The sequence below is a fragment of the Anoplopoma fimbria genome, chromosome 7 (assembly GCF_027596085.1).
Source record: "Anoplopoma fimbria isolate UVic2021 breed Golden Eagle Sablefish chromosome 7, Afim_UVic_2022, whole genome shotgun sequence".
Taxonomy (NCBI): Eukaryota; Metazoa; Chordata; class Actinopteri; order Perciformes; family Anoplopomatidae; genus Anoplopoma; species Anoplopoma fimbria.
The window spans coordinates 9,287,505-9,296,914 of NC_072455.1; the positions used below are offsets into that span (position 1 = coordinate 9,287,505).

Sequence of the window (9,410 nt, forward strand, 5' to 3'; positions counted from 1 at the left end):
ATTTATTGAATTTCTTAGTCGGTTAATAGCATTACTTAGAGCACATGTAACATACATGGACTTGATAGGATTACCAAAATTAAGAAATCTATAGACGCCGCTGGGTGGAACGCCATGTGTTCTCCAGCAGAGGGCGTCGTCGTCAGTAGTCGTCTCCGGACTCCACCGCTGGGTTCGCTAGTCGGAAGTACATCTTGTTTCCACCGTGTATGTGCGGCGTCTCGGACACGAATGGACAGACGCGTGGAGCACAATGGGTAAGATTTAGATTTGTTTAACCGGTAACAAGGCTAATGTGTCCGTGGTGTGTCACCGGGGGTCGCCCCACGCTGACACTGAGATGCGGCGAATTGAAATAGTCGTCTTAAGACGTTGAGTTTTGTGTCAGCTGTAAGAGGAAATTATATTTAACACAGTGACGGTTCGTTGAGATGTGCGTTAAGTTACCCAATGTTACTGTAACCGAAATAACGGGCACATAGTAAACCGCGACACACGACGGCTTCAGAACCCACTTATCGTTTTAATGAACAGTCTGCCTCTTTAAAGAGCATTACGTTGTATGAACGTGTCCTGATTACGACGGAGAGTTATAGCAACACTTTAAAATTCCACGCATTCGTGTAAAGTGAGCTGAAGCTGCATTTGGCTCTATTGTATGTTACCAATCTACACTGTAAATATGTATTTGTTTTCCCATGCTGCACCGCAGTTGACATTGTTTACACTTTACATGAAACTCAATGGGAGACATTTTAACATTTACAGCAAAATATATCACCATAAAACAACACCCAGCTGATTACTAACAAGAAAACAAATATTTTTTGTGTTACAAGTTTTATGAAATTTTAGGTTTGAATATGCAAAGTAGACATCTTATTATATACGTGCTAATTTGCATACATTTCCGGAACTACAATCTAAACGTTGGATAAAGCCAGGTTCTATTTTTTTTCATTTTGTTGACATATTAGAGCCAAAACATTTTTTTCATTTTGGATATCTTTTTGCACCACTCCTTCAATCTGAAAATACTGTCAACAGACATTAAAAAATGTATCCATGTTTTTAGGAATAAAATGTTGTATAAATTAGGCTATGAAGGATTTATGAACAAACACCTCTGTAAAAACCGTCAGAATATAGAAAGGAATGAAATTGTAAAATTTGGTGTATGTAAGAGCTACTGAAGTGAAGATTTCTGGCTCAGAGTCTAAGAAAAAACACCCTTTGTGTCACAGATTTTCTTAAATGTTATTTTTAAACATGCAACTGAGGCGTTATCTTATGGTTAATTTTGGCAAATTAAGAAGAACTCTACAGACGCGCATAGGCAAAGTAGTAAATTAAAACAACTGAGTGTGTGTTTTGGATGTGGGTTGCTTGATTATGACAAAAATCGTAATCACGATTGTTTCAGTCAATATTGGGATCACGATTACTTTGGAAACATAATGCCCACATAATGGAAACATAATGCCCACTTAAAAAAAATGTTTTTCTCTTTTTAACAGTGTATTTTCTTGAACTTTATATATAATTTAACTTAAAAACTCATTTTTACTGGTCTAATGTATTTTTAATATTATTTTTATACATTGAATATTTATGTTTAGTAGTTTTCAGTGTGTGGAAGTGTACGGACGTTACAACATAGTTGATCTAATTTATTCCCTATCTAATTGTTTTTTTTATTTTTTTTATACATATAAAAATTATAAAAAAATTATTTAAAAAAACAAAATACATATGTATTAAAAATACATTAGACCAATACAAATTTGATCAAATATGTGGTAGTTGACAACCACAACCAACTGAATACTAACATATATTCAGAATTTTTCTCATTTACATTCAACACATTCCACTCAGTTTCGAAAATGGGTTGCGCTGTATTTATAACAGGAGACAAAACAATAGTGTCATTTTTGAGACGGAAAGTAGCACAATGATGGTTTTCTCTCAATTATTTTGCTTTAATAATCATTGGAAGCCCCAATCCTAATTTGAAAATAAAATTTGACTAATCACCCAGTAGCCTTAACCACTTGTACCAGACACCTGCAGCATCAGTGTGGCCTTCAGGTTCTCTAAATTGCTGTGATTCCAAAATGTTTCTCTGCAGTTTCCCCATGTTTGGTAGACACAAATATTTACTGTCAAAGTTCTGTTTCTGTTCCCCCCCCCTCTCACAGAGACCAGCAATAATGCCACAGCCCAGAATGATGCTGGTGGTGACCGGAGATGATTTTGGCTATTGCCCAAGGAGGAACCAGGGGATCGTGGACTGCTTCCAGGCCGGAGGCATTTCCAATGTGTCACTGCTGGTTAACGCCTGTGCTGCCAAAGAGGCGGCAGATCTGGCGAAAAGGTAGCCAACAATAACTGCCGTTGTACTGTAAAATCTTTACACGGTTTAGATAAACATAAAAGACAGCTGGTGGTGATGCACCTTTTCCTGTGAACATTGGTTGTTTGATGGTGAATTGGTCTTTACACCCTCACATAACTGTCCAAACATCTATGGTGTGACTCAAGACACCTCTAGCTGAGCTCCAAATACATTTGAAACGCAACTAAAGATTATTTTAATTGTTGATTAGAGACTTTCTGATACCAGTATCATAAATGAGTACGCAAATCATTCGGGTATCGGGATCAATATCAGAACATCTTTGTCGATTAATCTGGCGTTTATTTTCTCGATTAATCGTTTAGTCTTTTGGTCTTTAAAATGGTGAAAAATCTGGATCAGTGTTTCCCAAAGCCCAAGATTGAGTCTTTTTTTGTCTGCAACTCAAAGATATTCAGTTTACTGGCAAATATAAGTAAAGAAACCAGAAAATATTAGGAATATTTAGGAAGCTGGACTGGAACTTTGTGTTTTGTTTTTTTTCTTACAAAATTACTCAAACCAATTTATCGATGATCAAATTAGTCTGTGATTCATTTTATAGTTGACATTTAATCAATTAATCGTATGATATCAATCACATAGTCAACAATACATGTGACGCGTTGTTAGAAGCCCAAATCAAAAAGGCTACTAACAACGCGGACAGGTCTATAAATGTTAAACACACATAGGACCTTTTTGACACTTTCAGCCAACCTCACATGGTCTGACAGAAATTTCTGTCTCTTCTTGTCAGGCACAACATCCCCATCGGCCTACATGCCAACCTGTCCGAGGGCATTCCAGTGTGTCAGCAGGCCTCCACGCTGACCAACCAGCACGGCTTTTTCCATGGGAAGATGGGCTTCCGTCAGGCCCTCGAGAGAGGTCAGCTCAGCATGAAGCAGGTACCATCGCTACAAAAGCCCAGTTTTCATCATCTAGTCATGATGTAGCCATGTGTTACTGGGCCCATACACCTGTTTAGTGTGATCATCCGTCTGTGATGTGTCTGTTTTTTCTTTTCTTTTGTCTGTTTCTATTTATGCCCAAAATCAAATTGCCTTTGTGGATTATTAAAGTTGTATTGTATTGTATTGTATTGTATTGTATTGTATTGTAATGCTCAGATTTTGTTCATAAAGAAATGCAACAGAATGAATACAGTGAATACAAAACAGTTAATTTAGGAGACCCCTTTTGGAGCCAACTCCATGTGTTAGCTGGAAGCAAACACAAATCACCTCAGAGTTGTGAACTTAAGTTATGTTTCGTAAATGTCATCTTCCGGTAGTGTTGGAGAGAGTCAATATTGCAAATATTTGACATGATAAACTGTTCTGAGGCTCTTCAAAGCGTTTTAGAGAAAATGTTGTTAATAGTTTAGCTTAGCCCTCTACTAACCTTCTGCGCCGCAGGCTGAATTAGTAGAGGGATGTAAAGAAATCTTACTAATAGGCTAAATTACTAAAGAGATGAACAGATGTAATACTAGTTAGCCCTGTTTGACTTATTTTCTGTAACCAGAAGCATGTGGGAATTCGCAACCTAACAAGCAGATGGCCGGCTACTTAGCTAGATTGCTAATTCTGCCTTGATTCAACACTGGTTACAAAAAATGATCTGAACAACATCTGTTGGTAGCAATGTGCTTTCCTACGCTGTGGCAAGAGTGTGTGGATGAAGTTGTTGAATCTAACTCATTCCGTGGCTATCTAGTTAGCTAGCTACCTTGCTAATGCCACAATGGTTACATGCAACACTGGTTACAGAAAATGAGACCATTTAGACAACGAGCCAGCTCTGGAGATGGACAAGCTAGTTAGCTAACTAGTCAGCCGTCTTCTCCGGAGGTCCCGTCTGCTCTTGTCCTGGAAAAGTCATCCAGCAGCGTAGGGGTTGGCTAATATGGTTCTGTTGGTTAATATTAACTTTCTCAAGTAACGCTTACGTGTTCTGGAGAATTAATCTGCCTCCACCAAAGTTCCGCCAACAAAAAAAGACATGTTACTAACAGAAAAGGGGTCTTTAAAATCTACAATTACACAATAAGATGAGAGGGGCAATATAGTGGATCAACATCTATCTTGAGATCTTTAGAATGAAAAGAAGAAGCTTAATTTGTTTTAAATATATCAAAGTTGGAGCCAGTGACATGCAAATATGTCAAACTGAAGGAATAAAACAATTAACTGCACACAGAGGCTGAAAGGTTTGACGCAGATTTATCTGTTGAAACTCTATTTGCTAAGCATTAGTTGCCAGAACATGACGTACGCTGGAGGGTGGTTACTGGCACGGAGTCACAGACTACTACACACACACGTTTGTTTGTGGCTCCTGCTCAAGCCTGTGTGTTGGTTCAGACTGGCTTTCTCTCATACTAAGCCCCTCAACTCGCAAATATACTCGATACATTGTTAGAAAGTGAGCCCAAATCTATTTTTGTTTGTTGTAGCCGATACCGATAATATTAATTTAAATCTTACAAATGGCAAAAAACAAAGAGGAAAATAAATGTACAGATTGACAATTTTTTTACCCATATATAAGGAATACTTCAACAAGAAAATTACCGTTTGTATATTATTGACCAGCTCCATGTTACCTTGAAAATAGTGTGTTTCTCTCATGAAATAAATGGGGGCCGCGTTTGACAACTGCAAAACTATCAAAACATCGGTTTATAAATCTCTCCCACAACTCAAGCAGTAAGTCCCATTTATCATAAATAATAAAACCTTTTCCTTTACCTTTCCATTTGTCATTGTGTCATGTGACTTTTTGCCGGAAGATTACGGTGGAAACGTGAGCGGTAGTTTGGAGAAAGGAGTGCCAGTGTTGTCAGAGTTGGTTGTGTTGGAGTACAAAAAGCGCAGGTTAGTGTAATCATTAAGATGAATGTTTTGCTGATTTTGATGCAAGTATTCAGAATAAGACTTCTCCCTGGGCGGGACTCAATTAGGAAATTACCTGGATCATCCTTTCCATGGGGCGGCTGTGGCACATGAGGTAGAGCGCTTGTCCCGTAACCACAAGGTTGGTGGTTCAAACCCCTCTACCAGCAACATGCCGAGGTGTCCTTGAGCAAGACACCTAACCCCAAGTTGCTCCCCGGGCGCTTCATTGCAGCCCACTGCTCCTCCGGGATGGGTTAAATGCAGAGAAATAATTTCCCCATTGTGGGACTAATAAAGGCTTAATTATTATTATAAAGTTGCCAGACACTTAAAATAACAAGCTGAGCCTGTCGGCGTTAACAGAAACCTCAGCCATCAGTGATGAGTTGCCCAGAGCGATTACATTGCAACCAGTTTAGTGTCTGCGGTCTGCAGGGTTCTCCTTCGATACTGGACAATTTCAAAAATTGTTGTCCCCATTAGTCAGGTTGAACCTTCAACCCCAGTTTTTGGTGACAGAAAATGCAAACTAAAAATGCAAAAATGTCCCTGAACCACTGGATTTGCATAGACACACTCAGCAGAGCCACTCTACTATCCTGCTACACACAGGTTATCAGTCCTTTACCACGTAGACAAACAAACTGCCTTGAGCTGATGACATTGGAGGGTTGCATCCCTGCTAACCATATGTCATTAATGTCAATAATAGTAAAAGCCACTGGCTTTACTGTCCATTTACTGCATCTAGCCACAACATGTGTTCAAGTAACTCGTACCTTACTTAGTTATTAACTAATGTTAATATGCCAAGAAGAAGAAGAAGTCATGTTTCCCCATTTCCGTAACCTTTTTTTTTTTTCCTTCCCAGGTGGAGCTTGAGTTGAGGGCCCAAGTCAGGCTGTTCAGGGAACTGACAGGTCACCTGCCCCATCACATGGACGGACACCAGCACGTCCATGTACTGCCAGGTAACGCAAAGAAAAAAACTAAATAAACACAGAATGTAACTGCTATTGTACGACACATGACTCAACCAGCTTAACATTTCTAAATAAGTCATCAAAGTACCATATAAAAGAATGTCAGAATAGAATTTACTGAATTGGAGATAATGATAAGTATACTTGTAGAACTCAAAGAACTCAGTATGCAGAATAGATTTGCTTTAAAAAAATGACCCTGTTTTTGTTTAGTTTATTATTATGCTGTTGATGGACACCGATGTCCCACAACTGTTAAGCTGCTCATAGCTGGGGACAATTAATAGAAATAAGGATTTTGGTTGGACAGCTCACAAGTGTTTGGAGAAACATTTAGCTTTCTCTCTTAAAATTACTTGGTGGTCAAAAAGGTTCCCAATAATTTTCTGTTGCTGGACTTATTGTTTCACGTCTATGTTTGACATTTAAATTCAGAACTAGTTTTGCTCTCATTGTTGGCCACGATGATGACCACATTAACCGGATGAGATAATGTCAGTGCCCCTGAGCCGGGAGTGTTCATATGGTTTTACTGTGTTGTTGCAGGGGTGCGTGATGTATTTGCACAGGTCCTGTCAAATCTCAAGATTCCATACACCCGTGTTCCCGTGGAGACGGGCCTACACAGCTGTCCAGCACTGCCGGCACACCTCCAAAGGTTCTACGCACAGGTGGAGAAGGATGCTCTGGACTCCATCCCTGTCTTTACACGCTACGGAATCAGGTCTGCTAGGGGAAATGTTATACAACCCTCTGAACATCATGTGTCTTAACTGTCCGTCTCTTCTATAGAGGACGTTACCGGACTCCAAATCCTTCCAAAACCCCCAAGGCTGTCATTTAGGACATGTCGGATTCTTTCCACGTTGAGGGCTTTAGTCAGTGTTGTTATCTAGGAGTTGAAAGTATTTCTTTTTTCCAGAACAATACAAGAAATGTCTTTGCACAAAGTAGGCCATAGGAAAGGAGATGATGCTGTGAGATCTGCAGGTTTTTTAAGAGTTTACGGACGCGCGCCAATAAAACCAAAAGATCTTGGATGTTGTGTTGTTTGGACCTCCTTGAAAAGGATGAAAATAAAACGTGTTTGCACGGCTTCGTTAATATGATCAAAATAATGGCTAATCGTAGCGCTGACTTTGTGTGTACACATGCTCAGAATTGGTAATGCGGAACTTTCTTAAAACTTGCATTCTCTCTACTGACCAGCAGTGGGCGACTCCTCCTGTTGCAAAAATAAGTACAATTGTATAGTCTTTGAGAAAATGACTCTACTTCTCACTTGATTTATTACCTAAGTAAACATTGTAAACATGAGTTTATGGTCTCAATCTCTAGTTTTAAGTCTTCCTCAATACAGCATGATGTTCATTTAGTAAATTACGGTCCATTTAGGGTCAAATAGACCATAAAGCAGAGTATGCTTTAGGGCGGGCTTACTGTGATTGACAGGTCGCTGACGCTACCAGAGCCGTATACAGCGTTTCTACCTCACTCCTCAACATTCTAAATATGATTACTTCCGTTGATCTTTAAAAAAATCAACATAGCGACGACTGAAATCCAAGATGGCAACGGCAAAATCGCCAAACTCAGGCTTCAAAACGGTGTTCCACAAACCAATGGGTGTGATGTCACAATGACTACAGACATTGTTTTATCATGTACACATGGGGCACACATAACGAATAATTTCTAAATCACATTAGATCAGATCAGATTAGGTCCCTTTATTAGAGTGGGGAATTAGCGTGTTCACCCTGCACATTGACAAATAACAGAAGGGACGATTACAAGTGTTGTACCTAAAAAGACCTACTTACTGTGTACTTGTACTTCAGAGGACAATATATTGTAGTACTACTTTTACCTGACATAGAAATGTTACCCTCTACGTTGATTCTGACTTGACAAGATATAACAATTATAATACGATACATTATTATTCATTGAGCTATCCATGTACCTGTTAACACGAAACAAGGTACCTAAAACTCTCAACCTGGACTGAGCCTCTTTAAACACATTTTCTGATTAGTTCAGTAACATATCAGATATCTCAATATAATAAGAGTCAAAACCGTTTTCCATGTCCACAGGTGGCCAGACGTGTACCTGGGGCTGAGTACCATGGGACAGAACATGTCCGTACACAACCTGCAGAGGGCCCTCGGCCACGCCCTGGCTGTGGGGCCCTCTTTGGCCACTACCTCTGGCGGTGCCTCGGGCTCTCACCAGCCTGTGGTCACAGCGGAGCTCATGGTCCACCCGGGTTACCCCAGTCAACCCCAGGAGGGAGGCTGTGGAGAGGGCCCCGACGACTTCTCCCGCTCAGCTGACCGACAGCACGAGCTGAGTGTGCTCAGAGACCCGGCCCTCCTGGATCTCTACAGCCGGGAGAGGGTTCAGCTATGTGCCTTCAAAGACATCTGAGGACCACTATCTAAGTATACTGTAGAGAGACAAAGTGAGTGAGTCACATCAACATCTGCAATAACAGAAATGACTAAATCTGCCCTAATTATTAGAATGTGATGTGGGTCACTTTATATGTCCGGAAAATAAGGGATGGTGACATTTTAACAACAAAACAATGTTATACTGTTTTAATCTCCGCCAGGAGATCATGTAATTGGTTACGGGACGAGCGCTCTATCTTGTGTGCCACAGCCTCCCCCATATTCAATCAAACATTATGACAGTGGTTGTTGCAGACACACCTGACTAAATTCTGAAGTCTACTGAGGTCACCTTTCTAGTTTATTTCAGACAAACAGAATTTCCCGTAAGCACCAGGCAGTAACAGGTCAAAGGTCACCAACTGTCAAGCGGTTGCTAATAAAATGGGCTTGTCTCTCTCTTTAGTCCAGACATGGCTACATAACAAAAGCACATCTTATATAAATATATATTTTTTAAAGGTTTATAAAAGCACAAAAAGATGTGCACTACAACGCTGGTAAAACTTGATAAAAGCTGTAGTTTTTTTAATGCTTACTAATAAATCATGAACTTAGCTGACAAATGATATATAGTAAATACAATATTATATACAATAGTAAATATGACTTCAGAGCACGAAAGCACTACAAAAAAAACTACAGTAACCTACAAACTGGAAGTTTA

General features: G+C 39.7%; 1 protein-coding gene across 1 annotated transcript in view; it reads left to right on the plus strand.

Annotated features, from left to right (window-relative positions):
* The first annotated feature begins 143 nt into the window (after positions 1 to 143).
* The window catches only part of ydjc (YdjC chitooligosaccharide deacetylase homolog), a 10,067-nt gene continuing 800 nt past the window's right edge, over positions 144 to 9,410 (plus strand). The window contains exons 1-6 of the mRNA XM_054601254.1: positions 144 to 257; positions 2,202 to 2,377; positions 3,159 to 3,309; positions 6,173 to 6,272; positions 6,831 to 7,008; positions 8,384 to 9,410. The exon at positions 8,384 to 9,410 is cut by the window's right edge and continues 800 nt beyond it. Of these exons, the coding sequence (XP_054457229.1) occupies positions 210 to 257; positions 2,202 to 2,377; positions 3,159 to 3,309; positions 6,173 to 6,272; positions 6,831 to 7,008; positions 8,384 to 8,717 (987 nt within the window). The 5' untranslated portion in view covers positions 144 to 209 and the 3' untranslated portion in view covers positions 8,718 to 9,410. The remainder of the gene's footprint in view (positions 258 to 2,201; positions 2,378 to 3,158; positions 3,310 to 6,172; positions 6,273 to 6,830; positions 7,009 to 8,383) is intronic.